Source organism: Rutidosis leptorrhynchoides, chromosome 11 (assembly GCF_046630445.1).
Source record: "Rutidosis leptorrhynchoides isolate AG116_Rl617_1_P2 chromosome 11, CSIRO_AGI_Rlap_v1, whole genome shotgun sequence".
NCBI lineage: Eukaryota > Viridiplantae > Streptophyta > Magnoliopsida > Asterales > Asteraceae > Rutidosis > Rutidosis leptorrhynchoides.
The window spans coordinates 395,363,819-395,381,965 of record NC_092343.1 but is presented as its reverse complement, the minus strand read 5'-3'; the positions used below and the strand labels follow the sequence as shown (position 1 = coordinate 395,381,965).

At 33.8% G+C, this 18,147-nt stretch overlaps 1 protein-coding gene across 1 annotated transcript; it reads right to left on the bottom strand.

Annotated features, from left to right (window-relative positions):
• Positions 1-15,383: 15,383 nt before the first annotated feature.
• LOC139876094 (uncharacterized) lies at positions 15,384-16,264 on the bottom strand. Its single transcript, XM_071863394.1, has 2 exons — positions 16,216-16,264; positions 15,384-16,129 (listed from the first exon to the last, which is right to left on the bottom strand). The coding sequence occupies exons 1-2, from the start codon at positions 16,262-16,264 to the stop codon at positions 15,384-15,386; spliced, it is 795 nt and encodes a 264-aa protein (XP_071719495.1).
• Positions 16,265-18,147: the final 1,883 nt, after the last annotated feature.

Sequence of the window (18,147 nt, the reverse complement as noted above, 5' to 3'; positions counted from 1 at the left end):
CTTAAAAACTCGTGCTTGGTACGCAGGTTTATCTTCAGGATTGAAGGAGGTACCTTCCAAAGCTCTTCTGATCTCTGGTCATTTGGAGTTAAATGTGAAAGTGGTGAAGAGGTCTGGATAACCGTAAACACGGCACAAAGCAGAGGTGGAGCCATGTATTGGGTAGTGGTGGCCTGTGACACCACTCAACTCATTGGTACTACAAGTATATAGCTAAACAGCCATTGTAAAATTTTTGGATACTTAACTTGTATGGATATTTTATCTACAGATATGGGGTCCTTATGTGGTGAGGAAGACGACTCGGATCTCAAGAAACTAGTTTGCTTTTTGTGGATGTTTGTTTTACTAGCCTTCATGGTTATACAAATAAATGTTTAAACCCCTTATTTTCTTACTTTATCACTTCCTTATTACTTTACCAATTTAAATTCCTTACTTTTATCAATTTAAACCGTAGTAGTTTGTACTTCAAAATTTGCATATTACGGAGTGTTAAATGTTTACTACTACGTAGCTTTTTTATCTTACATATAAACATAAAGATAGAGAGATAGATAGATTTTCGTAACTAGCCATTTGAAAGCATATGATACTTATTTTTTTTCCGTTTTGATATATTTGATAGATTGATATTTTTGTCTTCTCCATCTACTTAATTACTATTTAATCTCTTGATTTTTCTCTCTCACTAGTCGAATAGTCGAATGAATAATGAAAGTTTTTTCGGTATATCTCACTATTATTTTGTGACACCACTCAATTAAAATCCTGGCTTCGCCCCTGGCACAAAGCCATAGCATCACGATAGTTTTCAATCATATATCGTGCACTTCCAGTAAATGATGCAGGCAATTTGTATCTGGTACCCAACATACTATTTATAACATCACCATTAAGTGTAGCATGTGTCAAATTCGAGAAAGTATCAGACCTTTAAATTCGTTTGTCATTTCTAATATACCAGATTCTTTACGACTCAACCATTGTGTACGCATCGACCAATAGTTGTTGTTGCAACTTTCTTGCCATATGAACCAAAGTTGGCACGGATCTTTCTTGAATTTTGTATGCGAAAAATTCTCTCATGGTGACTTTTTTCCTCTTTCTTGACTCTGTACCATCAACTTCTCTATGGTATGTTTGGTCGGTAACCATCTTCAGCATAAGCGAATAGAAGAGGATACTGTAATGCCAAATACTTTGGGTGGAGCTCACTTATTCTTTGCAAACCTTCTGATTGACTGTCCACAACTATATCCCTTTAATCAAAACCCAAGTCTATATCTCCAACTATCAAAGCGGCTACCTCGTCTACCGTTGGTAGATTGTAGTTTCGACCGTCTGTGCTTCGCCTGGCTATTAGCTTTATTTTAAAGTTGGGAGTTTTTGTTTGCTCAAAGCGATCGCGCGCCATGCGATAAACTTTCACAAGAGGATTGCACTCATCAAGAAGGTCCATCAATTCTTGTATAAGTTGCGGGTCAAGCTGATTTTTTGCCGTTGAAGGTTGGTTATTGTCCTTGCCCCTAATGTGGAAATAAATTGTTCATTAATGAAAGTAAATCATGTTGATAATGATACGAAATTTTAAAATAGGAAAAAAGATTTTAAAAACTAAATCGATGTTAAAAAGATAGGATATTGATTTTTACCCAATCGCTCTTGTCCGGTTTTGGGCTTCATTTGCTGTGTCATAGATATACAGTTGTGAGTATTTAGGTGGCCTTCCGGTAGAAGGAACCAAACCACCCATTGTATGACAATTCTGACCTTTAATCCGAAAGACATATGGACCTTTGCCTTTATTTATACTTTTGTCCACCTTCCCACCCATTGATGTGAATGCAAACACCATATTGTATTGTCTGGCGTTTTCTATAAAGTGTTTGCTCTTTGGATGTTTATTGGTGTATAAATCCATTAAAAGTTGAGGTGGTGACTTTGTGAATTCTGGTAGTTCAATCCTGCCTTTTAGACAACACATGGAAACTGCACCACATAGACCTTTAGTATTTTCGCCGCGTTTCGTTTCTTTCTTCCATAATTTTGCACCACAAGCTGAGCAAGTGAACGATAAATCACCTTCATCGTAGTATGCTGAGGAAAGAGGACATATATCTGAGAAGGAACTGATGACATTTAATAATTAAAATATTTTGATACCGTAATTAGATAATGCATATAAAAATGATTTGCAAACCTTTTGATATCCCTTGTATTCTTAGTTGTGAAACACCGGATGTACCTTCATCGTTCATATCAAATGGTATAGGTGCATGTCTAAACTGACCAGTACAGTTATTTGTTTTCTTTTGTTTCATTATTGCAATTCTTATAGATCGATCAGCTGTTAAAAGCAGATATAATCAATTAATATACAAATAGAATTGTGTATTATAAAACAATAATTTTTTTTGAGATAAATTAGTAGCTGGATACGTTTAATTATGAGCAATTACCCAAATAATTGAGATTTTTATAATATGTTTGAGAATAAATCATTTATGACCACCATAGACACTTACTCTTAGATTTAATTGCAGCTGGTGTTGGGGAAGAATTAGAAATATCTCGTAATGGATGAATTCTTTGGGTAGCTGGTGTGGATGGTTGTAGAACATCAGATGTCACTGAAAGTAGAGGAGATGTTGATTCCAAGTTAGGCATATACTGAAGTGGTTGTGATGATGATGCTGTTGAAGAGTCTTTAAGTAAAATAGATGACTTCGTTTTACTTTGTCGTATGTACGATTCTGCATGTTCACGGCATAACAGATTAAAAAAACAGTATATGAGTATGCAATTAAAAAAAAACTGGTGTCAACTCATAAAGAACCTTACCTTGTATAGAAGTTGTTGTAACCTTGTATATATGTATATATTGTTATAGGTTCGTGAATCAACCAGTGGCCAAGTCTTACTTCCCGACGAAGTAAAAATCTGTGAAAGTGAGTTATAGTCCCACTTTTAAAATCTAATATTTTTGGGATGAGAATACATGTAGGTTTTATAAATGATTTACAAAATAGACACAAGTACGTGAAACTACATTCTATGGTTGAATTATCGAAATCGAATATGCCCCTTTTTATTAAGTCTGATAATCTAAGAATTAGGGAACAAACACCCTAATTGACGTGAATCCTAAAGATAGATCTATTGGGCCTAACAAACCCCATCCAAAGTACCGGATGCTTTAGTACTTCGAAATTTATATCATATCCGAAGGGTGTCCCGGAATGATGGGGATATTCTTATATTTGCATCTTGTTAATGTCGGTTATCAGGTGTTCACCATATGAATGATTTTTATCTCTATGTATGGGATGTGTATTGAAATATGAAATCTTGTGGTCTATTGTTACGATTTGATATATATAGGTTAAACCTATAACTCACCAACATTTTTGTTGACGTTTAAAGCATGTTTATTCTCAGGTGAATACTAAGAGCTTCCGCTGTTACATACTAAAATAAGGAGAAGATTTGGAGTCCATGTTTGTATGATATTGTGTAAAAACCGCATTCAAGAAATTGATTTCGATGTAACATATTTGTATTGTAAACCATTATGTAATGGTCGTGTGTAAACAGGATATTTTAGATTATCATTATTTGATAATCTACGTAAAGCTTTTTAAACCTTTATTTATGAAATAAAGGTTATGGTTTATTTTAAAAATGAATGCAGTCTTTGAAAAACGTCTCATATAGAGGTCAAAACCTCGCAACGAAATCAATTAATATGGAACATTTTTAATCAATAAGAACGGGATATTTCAGCCTTGATGTAACGGAAAGTCAATGTATGATGTTAAATTGGAAACTTAATAATAAATAAAATTGAAATTATCGAGTGACTTCGTCTTCAAAAAAGTACATGATTTTGAGTCCGTGTTGTTAAAAAATAAAATAAAGTAAATAAGAAGTTATTTACACACTTCCATATTAAACAATGCAGGTGTTCTGAATTTTCTAAGACCACACCCAACGGTATTAAAAAGGCCCCGTGCTCGACTCCCTTCCTCGGCCGCCCTCGAGGGCGCCATTGGCATTCTACCCGCCCTCGGCCGCCCTCGGTGCTCTTTCCTTCTTCTGTGCTAGTTTCATTCTTGTGGATAACATTTCGAGTACGCAATTGAGCCGTTGCCCACCATTTTCTAACCGTTGCACTGCAACGGTTATTTTTTTTTTTCCTTCTCCTCCTATATAAATACACTCCATCTCAACACCATTCTTAATATATCAAATTACTCCCAAATCAAACAATCTTCAAACACTCACTCAAAATGGCACCCACTCTCGTCCCTATTTACGTTTGGGTGATGATACTTCTAAACACTTTTTTGATGAATCCACTAACTTTTTACTTTCATTACCTAAAATACCCTTTTATTTAATCTATCAGCTCCTCACAATGTATTACACATTCAAGGCTATATTAGGAAGTTAAGTAAAAAAATTGTGGATCTATCAAAATGATATTTGGAAATATCACTTCCCTTTACGTTTACTTCAACTGTGAGTTTTCGGATGATTGGAAATCGTGTACTCAAAGTGGCGAAAGAAGAACGTTAGAAAACGTTGACGTTAGTGAAATGAAATTTTCGAAGTTGTTGAAGTTTGTCAAAGAAACTGTGGAGTTCAAACACTCGGACTTCTTGTATTACAATGACGATGACAAAATATACAAGTTTCTTGATACGGATGAAGATTGGGATGCCGTTAAAAATAAAGCAATTACGGCAAATGAACCCATAAAAGTGCATCTTCTTTTCATTGATTACGATTATCGTCCACCAAGAGAGAGTAGCGATGAGGAAGGATGGGTTAGCGATGATACGATTGACAAAAGATATTGATAGTCTTAATATTATGTGTTCGTATTTATATGCTTAATTGTGTAATTTTTATTTTTTAAAATGTAATCGTATCTTTATTTATCAACAAAAGTGTTGTTTAAAAAATAATAATAATAAAAATAAAAATAATAATAGTAGTAGTAGTAATAAATATTAATAAAAAAAATGTGGGGTCATGTGATGGGGAGGGAGGATGTCATGGTTGGTAGTGGTGTGTGATGGAGAGGAAGTGAAAAATAAATGAAGAGAGAAAGCTGATGTGATGCTGATGTGGCGGTGTGTCCTGGGGAGGAAGTATGTCATGGTTGGGAGTGGTCTAACACACTCATGAAAATCAAAATTTGCAGAAGACATGGGTTAAAAAGTTATACTTCTAGATTACGTGAGAGTTTGTAGGGATAAAACTTTTTAAGCATTTTAGAAGCATATAATTAATTAAATATTTAAGATAATATTTAAGATTTCAAATTAATTAAATATAGAAGGTAAAATATTCGGTAGAGTATTTCTCATTATATTCTTAGACTGATTTTATGAGCCCGTGCGTTGCACGGAAATTGTATAAGTTAGTTTTAGATAACGTTAATATTGATACTGATCAAATGTATAATACAACTACAATGAAAAAAACTCTTTGTTATTGATAACAATAAGCATTAGTATTGAAAACATTAATATCGTAAACGTTAGTATTGAATTCAATTACAAACAACAATCAATTGTTCCCGCTAAATGTCGCACAGTTTCTTGAAATTGTTCCCGAATTAATTTTTTTTTTTATCAATTTCCAATTAATCCATTCTTTGATACCATTAACACTCTTCAATATCATAATATAATTGAAAAACTTTAGCACAATAGTTGCAACTTTATTTAACTGAACAACAACTGCATTAAATAGTCTAATAGTAACTGAATAAACAATAAGATAACATCAACAATAACAGAATACATTTATGAGCCCGTCAAACAGAATATGTATCCGCAATGTCAAAAAGTCTGATATACTTGAGTTTATTTACTAAGCATATGTTGTATTTAAATATGAGAATGTTAGATTTAAATATAACAAATGAGTTGTAATCACTTGCATCCATAAATTTGCTTGAAAACAAAGGGACCAATGAGAACGCGACATGTGGCGCGAAAATCACATGTGATTAGAAAAAAAAAATTCGAAAATTTTTTTTTTTTGAAATTTTTGTTTTCGAAATTGTTTTTTTCTAATTTTTTTTAAAATCATATGTGATTATGCATGTCAATCACATATGATTGTAAACCCAATCACATGTGATTATGCATGGCAAATCCAATCACATGTGATTGTACAATTCAATCACATGTGATTTTGCAGATAAATAACATGTGATTGTAAAAAAAAAAATTAACAATTTTTAAAAAAAAATTTCGAAAAAATATAAAAATTATTTTTTCGAAATTTTTTTTTTAATTTTTTTCAATTACATGTGATTTTCGCGATACTTGTCGCGCTCTCATTGATCCCTTGAATCTCAACTTAATTTATGGACTCAAATGAATATTCCTCTATAACAAATATATAAATATAAATTTTTAGATGTTAGATGTCAAAATTGATGAGAAAAATTAGTGTGACTTGTATACGTTGAATAATAATAATAATGTGATTTGGATTGAATATAATTTGACCCGGATATTATTCGAACAAGCAGGAAGGTGAGCCGCGCGTTGCGACGGTCACACCTCTGCTTCGTACGAAATTTTTTTTTAGTACATAACTATATATTTTCAACAAAATAAATTATAGTTAATGAGCTTAACATAACTTAAGAGACTCGTTTAAACATATTATTTTTTATTCTTTCGATTATATACTAACTACTTATATATGCGACTAATTTGAGTAAAGAAATAAAAAATAGATGTTACAAAAATTATAAGAAAGGTTGACGTTTTATTTTTTAATTATATAACTAACTATTTATATATATGATTAATGTGGGTAAAAAAGGTTGTTAAAGAAATTGTAAAAAAGTTTAAAAGTTGAATATAAAAATGTACCAAAAAAAAAAAAAAAAACTTGCATGTGTTAAATTCTTTAATAAGAAAAAAGTGAGGAATTGAATGAAAAATAGGAAGTGAAGGTGGGTAGTAATGAAAATAAATTTGTTAGGACCAAAAAAATGAAAAGTTAAAAAATCAAGAGTCAGGAATCGAACTCGAACTTGTGGTGTGTTAAGATGCGGACGAACCGCTGGACCACCATTAGACATGTTATGTAAAGGCTAGTCAAAACTGGAGGCTATTAAAAGTTACTGTTCAATATTGTTCAATATTTTTTCCAAATGAATATATTGATAATATCAAAAGCGATTAATAAGGGATTTTAAAATGATTGATATTGAACAGGAACAAATTAGTTAGTTTTTTATAATAATAATAATAATAATAATAATAATAATAATAATAATAATAATAATAATAATAATAATAATAATAATAATAATAATTATTTTTTAAATACACAAATATTGAATTATAAGAAGATGATATACACATAACGTAATGTAGATTAGAAAAAATAATATATGTAGTTGAACATAGATTAGAAAAATATGGAATATGTATGTAGGCGACTTATTAGAACCATGAAGAAAATGTCGAGATCATGGTATATCTTGGATAGTTGGCATTAAGATTCTGTAACAACAATCGTAAATTTGATTGTAGTTTACGTAAATTTATTTTAACATTATATATTTAATTTAATAGTTAATAAAAATGATATAAGATAAGGAACATATAGCTAAGATAAGTATAATATACTTATTTATAGATCACGTAAATATTATCTTGAAATCTAATATATTATTGTTTATACGGAGTATGATTTAATATTCCATGATAAGTATGGTAGATAATTTCAACCTTTATTAAAAAGTAATTGAGACATATTATTTAATCTAATTTAATTGAAAAAATGTTCAGTTTAATTGAGAAATTGACACGTATGTAAATTTAATTCAGATTAATTGAGAAATTGACACATAGAATAATTAGTACGCGATTTATAATAATGTATAGATTGATATTTTATATTTCATAAATTTTATTTATAGATAATTCTTAATTAAAAAATCCAATTTTAATAATTTCTTTAATTAAAAAAATGACACGTAGAATTTATAGCACGCGCTTTATAATAATATATAGAATATAGAATATTGATATAGATAGATATATAGATAAATAACATATCCACACACTTTATATAATGTATAGAATATATAGATAGATAGATAGATAGATAGATAGATAGATAGATAGATAGATATATATTGATATATATTATATCATACCATATAGATTAACAAAAAATCTATATAAGTAAAACGAAATTGTTTGAATGAAATCTATTTGTAATGGATAAATTTAAATGTTAAATTAATAATAGTATGTATACATCATAAAATTAACTATGTACTGTATATGGTTAGTATGTATGTAATATTTTGTACCACGGAGAACATATCTATGTAATAAATAATTAAATGTGTTTACGTAATACGTACCCTATAAATGAATTACTATTTGATTTTAATTTAACGACAATGTATATGTATATTAAAATCATCTAACTTTAAATGAAATACAAAATAATAGTAAACAAAATTGTTAACGTAAAAGAAATTACTTAATTTATATAAACCTATGGTAGATTATGTTTAGTTTCCTACTTTTTTGGATTAGGATTTAAGTAACGTGCTTTATAATAATGTATAGATAGATATAGATAGATAGATAGATATATTTTATTTATAATTTTTATTGTCAAAATTCGCAAATTTTGTGGGTCTTAAGCTAGTTTTAAGATATATTAAAATAAAATATGAAACATATTAAACCAAAAAATTCCAAGCAAGTAATTAAATTATGGTAACGACTTTCCATAACTATATAGACTAATATTCTAATTCTATATTCCAATTCCAATACAATTACGAGTACAATTACCCTTACTATAATTATAATTATAAAATTATAAATTATAAATAGAGATAGATGTACATGCATATATAGGACTTGACTCAATTTTCGCATAGCTTAACCTTAAAACCAAACTAAGAAAGAGAGTTTTTGATTGTTAAAATCGAAGTTGGGAAAATTTTCTATATTATCAGCTGCCGATGATATTTGAGGTATGAGTTTGATTTATAAATTACAAATTGATCTATTTACTAAAAAAATTTAATACTTGTAATAAAGATCAAGTTTGTTTATTGCACTTATTTTATCGATACTTGTCGTTTGGTCCAGTTAATTGTACGTTGTCTGATTTGAGCACCTCAAATAATATGAAACAAACGAGTACTATATATCTATTTTTTTTTAATCTTTATTAATTATAATTTGTTGATCAAACTGTTGCCGTTTATGTAGTGGTTCAAAGAGATTTACTAATATTTATGATAAAATCAAGTCGTTGATCACACCAACTTTTCCACTTGGCTGTACAACATGAGTTTAAGTCCGACAATGAAAAAATCCACCAAAATTCATGTAGATTCGGGATTTGATTAGATAACGTTATTGAGTTCTGTTAGTGATGAAGTTTGAGGCATGAATCGTATCATATTAACATCAGTGGATTGTATTTGATCAATTGTTTTTTGATTATTTAAAAAATCGAGTCAGTTTTTGGTGATGAGTTATGTATTACAGGGGAATATTTTTACATATGTTCATCTGAAAAAGGATTAATGTAGTTTTTAACCCACTGATTTTAGTATTAAAAATTCAAACTCATGATTAATGTTATGAACTTGTTATTAGATGGAGCTTGATCAGAAAGTGTCAATTGGTTCAACATGTAACAAATTGCCTTCTTTTTCTTCAAAATATCCTTGGTTTATTGTTGAGAACTTCAAAGAAGAAGAAGATGGTATTGATACAGAGTTTTTCTCTACACTTCACGACCCGTTGATTAAATATCAATCTCAAATCCCCGAGTTTCACGGAAAACGCATACGAGGTTGTTTCCATGGCTGGTTGATTCTATCAAAACATCCTCATAATGTTATGTGGTCTCTTTGGAATCCAGTGACATTGAAGATTGTACATCTACCCCCGCTAAGTTTGAAAGATGGTGATGATGAATCGATTGCTGAATGTTTGTTAACGGCTCCTCCTGAAGATCTTGATTCAGTCCTCCTATTACGGAGATGTGATGCATCTACATTTGTCTTTTGTCTGCTAAATTGTAAAAGAAACAGGAGATGGATTGAAATGTCATATGATAGACAACTCAAGAGAATAAGATATGGGGTGTGTTTGGATGAAACTAGCTGGAGCTGGAGCTTATAGCTGGAGCTGGAGCTTATGAGCTGGAGCTGGAGCTTATGAGCTAGAGCTGGAGCTGGAGTTTATGGTAGCTGGAGCTTATTATTTTTTGTAAGTGTTTGGTAAACTAGCTGGAGCTTATTTTTCAGTTCATAAGCTCTACTTTTTTCATAAGCTACTAGAAGTAGCTTATTTTTCTAGAGCTTATGATTTTCATAAGCTCTACTTTTTATGTCTACCAAACAAAGTTTATTACTTGGAGCTTATTAAAATCATAAGCTCAAGCTCCCATAAGCTCTCATAAGCTCTTGCGCCAAACACACCCATGATGGTGAATTAGTACAATGCCTAACTTGTTGTAATGGTAAAATATATATGCCTTAAATGATGATGGTATTTTGGGTCCTATTATCATAGAGGTTGAGATTGTAGTAAAGGGCAAAGAAGTTTTAATTCAACTACTAATGTTTGGGGCTTACCCTTGCACTGATTCCCTTCGTTGTTATAACGGGGATATTTTTATTAAAGGTTATGGTACGGAATTGTTCTGCATTAATATTATGTATCAAGGGGATACTACAAAAATTGGTGATGTGATTTTATTTCGATTAGACACTGCTAGCATAAAGTCGGAAGAGTTGGAATGCCTCAAGAAATGGGACGTGAGCGATATGAATGTGGAAGAAGATGGATATGAAGACCATAAAGACTTAGGCATCACTGAAGTTATGTGGGAAGAAATGAATGACTTGAAAGACGCCATCTTTTATGTGGATCTTGGTCGTGATATATCCATATTTTATACCCCCGTAGTTGCCTCCGAGTTAGGGGGTTATATACACATCCGTGACGAAACGGACGATATATTATACTTGTACCTATCAGAGATAGAACCATCATCACGTCTTCTATGCCTTCACGAATGGTCTCGACAACCCATGTGTCGATGTGGGAGGGAAGGTAATTATATTTTTTAAGTTGATTAATGTTCTTTGACTATTGTACGTCTTATATATTGCAATAAAAATAATACTTGATCATGTAGGCTAGAAGACGATCATGTAAATGCCGCCAAATGCACAACTAACTTGAAACAAGAAATGGATGAGGTTTTGGAGCATAACGAATCACGCATGCACAATATTCCATTTGACGTTTTGGATATGATCATGAAACATTGTGTCAGTGCAGAGTACTTGAATTTTCGTGCTACATGCAAACTCTGTCATCTAGCAACACCTCAAATGCAGTGGAGAAACGATTCAGCATTACGAAGATTGCATAATTATTCGTTAGAATCACCCTGGCTAATGGCTATAAATAAATATCGAGAAATTATCAGTTTTACAGATCCGTTGTCGTGTGATAACTACTTTATTAAGAAGAATTTCCAGGTGCTGTCGATTGTGAACGACATGATGTATTGTTCGAGTTATGGCTGGTTGTTGTTTGAGAGCAAAGAATTCGAATGTCCGTTGTTCTTTAACCCATCACAAGCGACGTTCGCAAGCTTCTAGATTTTGAATATGGTTACATAAAAAGCTTGTGTTTCTCGGGACCACCTAATTCCTCTAATTGTATAGTTGCTGAATTTGCATTTTACGATGGACAACAGTTTTTTATTTACTCTGTAGATGGAGAACCATCTTGGAGTTTCATTCATCTTGATGATGATCATAATTTTAGGTATTCTTTAACATTTATTGGCCGAGATCTTTATGCATTGGGTGAAGACGGAGAAGTTATTGTAGTCAAAGATTTCGGTAAAGAAGTCCGAAGAATTGTTTTATCAATGCACCTATAAGTAGTTGCAACTCTATGTCACAATATTTCATGATGAGTTGCGATGATGAACATCTTTTACTAGTGGTTGTGGGTGATGAGTTTGGAGAGGTTGAGGTATACAAGCGAAGCGGTGATGCGGATAAATGGGATAAAATAGATGGTATAGGGAAGCACACGATTTATATTGGTGGTACGACATATGTTTGCGTTGATGCCCCAAAATGGAGAACAAGATCTACTTCCCGCAGCTAGTTTGGTACTCTCTTGAAACACACACATATCACACATTTGATGGGAAAGTCATGAAAACTTGTTTTGGGGGTTTCTTAGGAGCGAAAAGTCATTTAAATTGTCATGCTTGGATAGAACCAAGTTGGTGTTAACTAAACTTGATTCAGTACCCTCATCAGATGTGGTTTAAGTTAGCCATTGAAATCATTTTTTTTAGTTTTTTAATTGGAGTACTTTTATTCATAAATAAATTCAAAGTTGTTGAATAAAGGGTTTATAACCTTTTGCTATGTTCATTTAAATAGTCTGCTTTTTTTTTTTGGGACAAAAACATGGAATAAATTAAAGGGGAGCCAACCATCAAAATAATGCTAAGCCCATTACAACACATGGCACACTCTTAATCCATTATGAAAATAGAAACAGAGGCCCAAAAATGAATTACAAGTACACATGATCTAAATTAAGCAAAAACGAACTGACATATCTAAAGTAGAACGAGCTAAGTGATTATAATAAAAGCCAAGGGTTTGTATGATTGTATCCCATATGTGTATTCTTTTATATTGTCAGTAGCAAAATACATCAATAAGATCATGAGTGTTCATATAGTTCCAATTCTAGTTCAAATCCGCTTATTTCATCCAGTCTCTCCGAAGATATTGATGAGGTTGATCAAGTGTATGTTACTATGTACTGGTGCGTATGTCATTCGAGTAATAAAAATATCACTAGGTTTACTACATGGTTCTCTTGGTCCTCAAGCTATGTTGGCTATGTGATTAATTTAAGTTGAAGTCAAAAGAGTAAATTTCACTACCGGTCAAAATGGTTAGGTTGACCCAAAACATTTTTTTTCTCTCCGTTATCTAAGTACTGACTAAACAAGTTAGTCTTTAGCTATGAAAAGGGTGGTTAATTTAATTTCAAGTCATTTGAACTTACAAATTGATGTAGGGAGCGTTAATAAGTGGTATGTGTTTTTCAGTCTGGTCTTACAATACAAATTTCTCCCAATAATCAAGAGTCCAGGTTATTGGATACCTGACAAACGGGTCAGAGGGTAAGTTTGGGTAACAGGTTTGAACGGTTTTGGGTTGAAATGTTGGGGCGCAAACCTATCCCACATAGGAAGGAGACAAAAACAAATGTATGTATATAAGTCTAAGGGAAGTCCCTCTAATACCAATTGGTTTTAGAAAAGGATGGACTCTTGGGCTTATATTACAGGACATTGTGTTTAGGCTATGCGATCTTACAAATGGCATCAGAGCTAGGCTATAGCCCGATGTTGTGAACGATGCAGTGGTGGCGCACCCCTAAGCGCACGGTGCGACATGGCACACCCCTCAGTTTGCCAACGATAATGGAGCCATGGTGCCTTATATCGAAAGTCTTCCTTCCCAAGGCGTGGAAGTGGGGCGTGTCCCGATGGTGAAAGAAAAGTGAAAGAAAGAGATCGGCGGTATAAGAGGCATGTCCCGGTAGTGAAAGAAAAGTGAAAGAAAAGAGACCGGTGATATAAGATGGCGGGAGTATCGTTGAAGGGGAGGCTCGGTGATGTGGTCTTCGGATTGAGGGGAGGATTGTTGGGGTGCAAACCTATCCCACATAGGAAGGAGACAAAAACAAATGTATGTATATAAGTCTAAGGGGAAGTCCTTCTAATACCAATTGGTTTTAGAAACGGATGGACTTTTGGCTTATATTACAGGACATTGTGTTTAGGCTATGCGATCTTACATGAAATGGGTCATGGGTTAAACAAGTTTAAGCTACACTCAGGCTTGACGTGTAAACAAGCTGGAAATCAAGGCAGTTGTCATTTCAATAATCAAGAGTTCCTAATTTTTTGAAAAGGTACCCTCTCAGCTTATTTATTTAGAAGCTAAGTGGTACGAAGGTTTCCAATTTTAAGAGAATTCACGCCAAGAAAACGGATCCTGCCGTAGGTGCCTCTACATGAGCTTCGGGTAATCAAAAACTGGTACCATAGGCGAAAGATGTGAAAAAAGCAATAACAAAACACCTACGGTGACATGGTGGTGCGATGGAGACGATGTACGGTGACTCGGTGGTGGCGATGGAGATGATGTATGGTGGCGGTGGGGACGATGAATGGTGGCGATAGAGTCACTTAAAAATCGCCAGAACAGGTGGGAAGCAAAAGGGGAAAATGTGAGTCGGAAGGGAAGAAAGCTATTATATACAACCGTGTTTAATTACTAAAATACCCTTTTAGAATTTAATATTATGGTGAACAGTTTAGTAATGTTCTAATGATATAATTAAAATTGTTTTTCTTTAATAAAAATGATACTCCATAAATGTAATCCTTATGATGGAAACAAGTTATGATTTCAATAAAGAAGTAATGCACTTGCTCAATTACCATAGACAATTTAAAACTTATTACTTAAACATAACCATTGACCACCAAACTATTGGTTGAGTGGTAAAAAGCCCTCAGTTGGTTGTGAGCATGTATCCTTGAAAAAATTGGTGCAGGTTCAAATCTTGGTGAGGGAGTTTTCTCCAAAGTTGTGCCTCTGGTATCCTTCATTCTGTGCGGGCCAATCAGTTAACTTAAAGCATTTCGGGTACGATTTTCGCGATGAATGCGAGTAGTTTCTTCCTAACGGGTGCGTGAGTGGTAAATGAGAGGATTCTATGTCGAAATTACCGTTCTAAAAAAATTAAACATAACCATTAACCATCTAACAACAAAGCAGCACCCACATACTGAGCCAAATGTTGACTCTTTTTCTCGCTAGCTTCGACGACTTCCTTTACGAGACTGATGGTTGAGACCTTACACTTCACTTTACCAAATTGACCAGTTCCTCTAACCGATCCACGTTTTGGCCAACCCAGGAAGATGGGTTGGACGAAAATAGCCATTGAGGGTATGAACGACTTTGATAACGTCCGACCATTGAGGGTGAGTGTATTTGGGAGCTTATTTGGGAACCTTACATAGAACTCTTTTTACCAGGAGCATCTAACTATTTTTTTGAGAAGCAGCAAAATTTTTATTATAAACAAAACATAAGAAACACCACAACCCATATATCTTGTACATAAATCTGAACACGAGAGAACTATGTATATACTAATTACAATCTATACAACACAAATAGCTCGATTTGAAACTACAGACTCGAAATAGCAGAAAGAAAGACATTAGCCCACCCCTACTCGAGTTGAAGTACTGACACAACACGAAGCAGGATCAATAAGCCATGTATGCCAATCAAATTTATATTTCTTTGATCTCGCAGTGAACCACTCGTAACTTTTGCATTGGATTTCGTTGAATAACATAACACTAGTAGACGAGTGTTTACCGAAAACCTTATTATTGCGATTCTTCCATATAAAGTAGCTTGAAACCCACTTAACCGCTTGCCATACCACACTTTTATGGATCGAACTTGAGTATGGCCTTGTATCTTTAAAGACTTCATCTATGGAAAAGTCAATTATATTACCTAACTTCCACCAATTGAAAACCCTCGCCCAAACCTCCGAATCAAACTTGCAAAATATAATATCATGTTCCACTGTTTCTAGATCTTCATCGCACATTGGACACCTCACCGAGTCGAGATCAATGGACTTTTTGTCAAGTTCGAATCGGGTTGGAATCCTTTTCGGAACCGTTCTCCAAACAAATATTTCAAGTTTCTTTGGGACAAGCTTATTACGAAGAGTTTCATAATCACAAAAGGAGTTGTGAAGTAGCTTTTCGTCGATGAGCTCAGCCATCACACAACATTTGAACACCCCATTACCATCCCATTGCCATTTCCAACTGTCATGCTCACTGTTCCCGTCTTTAGCCGATAGCAGCAGGCTTTGAAGCTGCAAAAGTTCATCCTTCCCTCTTCCGAAAATCGACCTTTTCCTTTGCCATGAGAACGAGATACCTGATTCATTTTTTCACATCCTATCACCCACACATGCTTCCTTAATTGACTCGAGTTGAAACAACCTTGGGAATAAATCTTTTAACCTGTGATCACCAAGCCAAAGATCCATTCAAAAAAGTCTATTCCTACCATTTCCAATCTTTTTCACAAATGAATGATTGAGGTTTAAAACCAAGAGTAAAAAGAGTTGATCCTACTTGGATGATGGAGGACCAAATAGAACCCAAACAAAAGTTGGACGATAAAACCAAACCTCCTTCTCGCCTATAAATACTTTTGATAATTTTAACCTATAAAGCCCCATTTTCCACCTGAAAACACCACCACCATTTGCTAAGAAGCGCCAAATTTTTAGCTTTTAAAGACCTAATATTTTAACCCCCCGCCCCGTAAGTGATCCGTTACGAGATTAAGCGTAATGATATAAATATCTCAGTGTTTGTAGTATTTGACTTGTATGGAAGAAAGTAAATATGACAAACACAATTTGGGAATAGAAGTTTTATTAATTCTTCTCTCTTCAATTACATGCGAATGACATACGGTAATTAAAGGCTATGTTCCCCCTCTCTCAATCTACTACATATATATTTATATATTGATATTGATAGTAAAAAGAGGCCACTAGCTCTCCACTACTCCTATACATAAAAATAGGATAATGGGCAATATGGTAACCACATCCAATTCCCACGTTTTGCAAGCATGCGACTAGACCTGGTCTTCCATAACTCTCGGAGAAGGTAACTGATCATGCCTCCCCTTCTCCGGCAAGCTCAACTCCTGATGAGCTTAGAATGTTAAATGAGGGAAACGTGCCTTAGCAACATCCTCAGATAACCCTTTTGTTGCACTTGGTAATTGTCCTTTAAGCCCGGTACAAAATGCACGTCGTCGACGTTTAGAACTTGACTTACACTTTACAATCATATCCTCTGGTAATTTTTTTGACAATTCCTTTTCTTGGTCAGTCACCAAGTCTTCAACAGTTGGTAGGGAACTGTCGAAGATTTTCTTTAGGACACAAAACGGACCATATCGAATCGGCTTCAACTTCTTGTCATCTTTTTTTAGTCGATAGTTTCCCAAGTGTGACCAACCCATGTCTCTCTGATGGAAATTAACTTGAACCCGATGACAATCGTGCCGTTGTTTATATTTATCTTGTGACCGCTGCAGTTGCTGCTCGACATCATAATCAACCTTTTGGATGCACTCCACCAACTTGTGAGCCTTATGTATCTCAAAAGAATATTTGTTGTGACCCACTGTAGTATTGACTGAAAATTCTAAGTCATAACGACTTTGCAGCAAGAACCCAAAGCATACCTCTGCGGGTGTTTTTCTAGTCGAGCTATGCATGGTATGAGTAATATCTCGGTCAGGTGGTAAGCGAACTGCATCTTTAAAAGGAGCTAAATATCTACACACAAGGTCACTTCTCTTGTTAGTAATATCTTCACAATTGATGTTAAGTGAAGATACCTTAGCCTTTTCTTCAACTGGTGACAATATCAGTAGCACTAACCTCCTTGAAGTATTAACTAACCTACTGATTTTTCCAGCTGCTACCAACTTGTGACCATGCGATAATTTGTGGTTTCTAACCACATATTTCTTGCCATCCTTCTCAAGTTGGTACTTTTGCTCCCTCCTGAAATAAATTGCATTTCTTTCCCACAAATATGGGCTACCAAAAATCAATTGACAAATGTCTAACGGAACCACTTCACATGTGACTTCATCAATATATTGGCTAGTTATGGCAAAACGAAACTTACATTGTAAAGTGACTCGTGTGTCCGTGCCCTTTTGTAGTCAACCCAGGTCGTAAGGCTTGGGGTGTGGAGAGGTTGCTAACCCGAGTCGTTTCGCAAGGTTGGACGAGATTAAATTCTTTTGGCTTCCCGTGTCAACTATGGCATCAATTAACTCTTGTTTTACTTGAAGCTTCAACGTGAATAATTCTTCCTTTTTAACGAGTTCATCAGTAGTAGCTGATGGGAAAATAATTC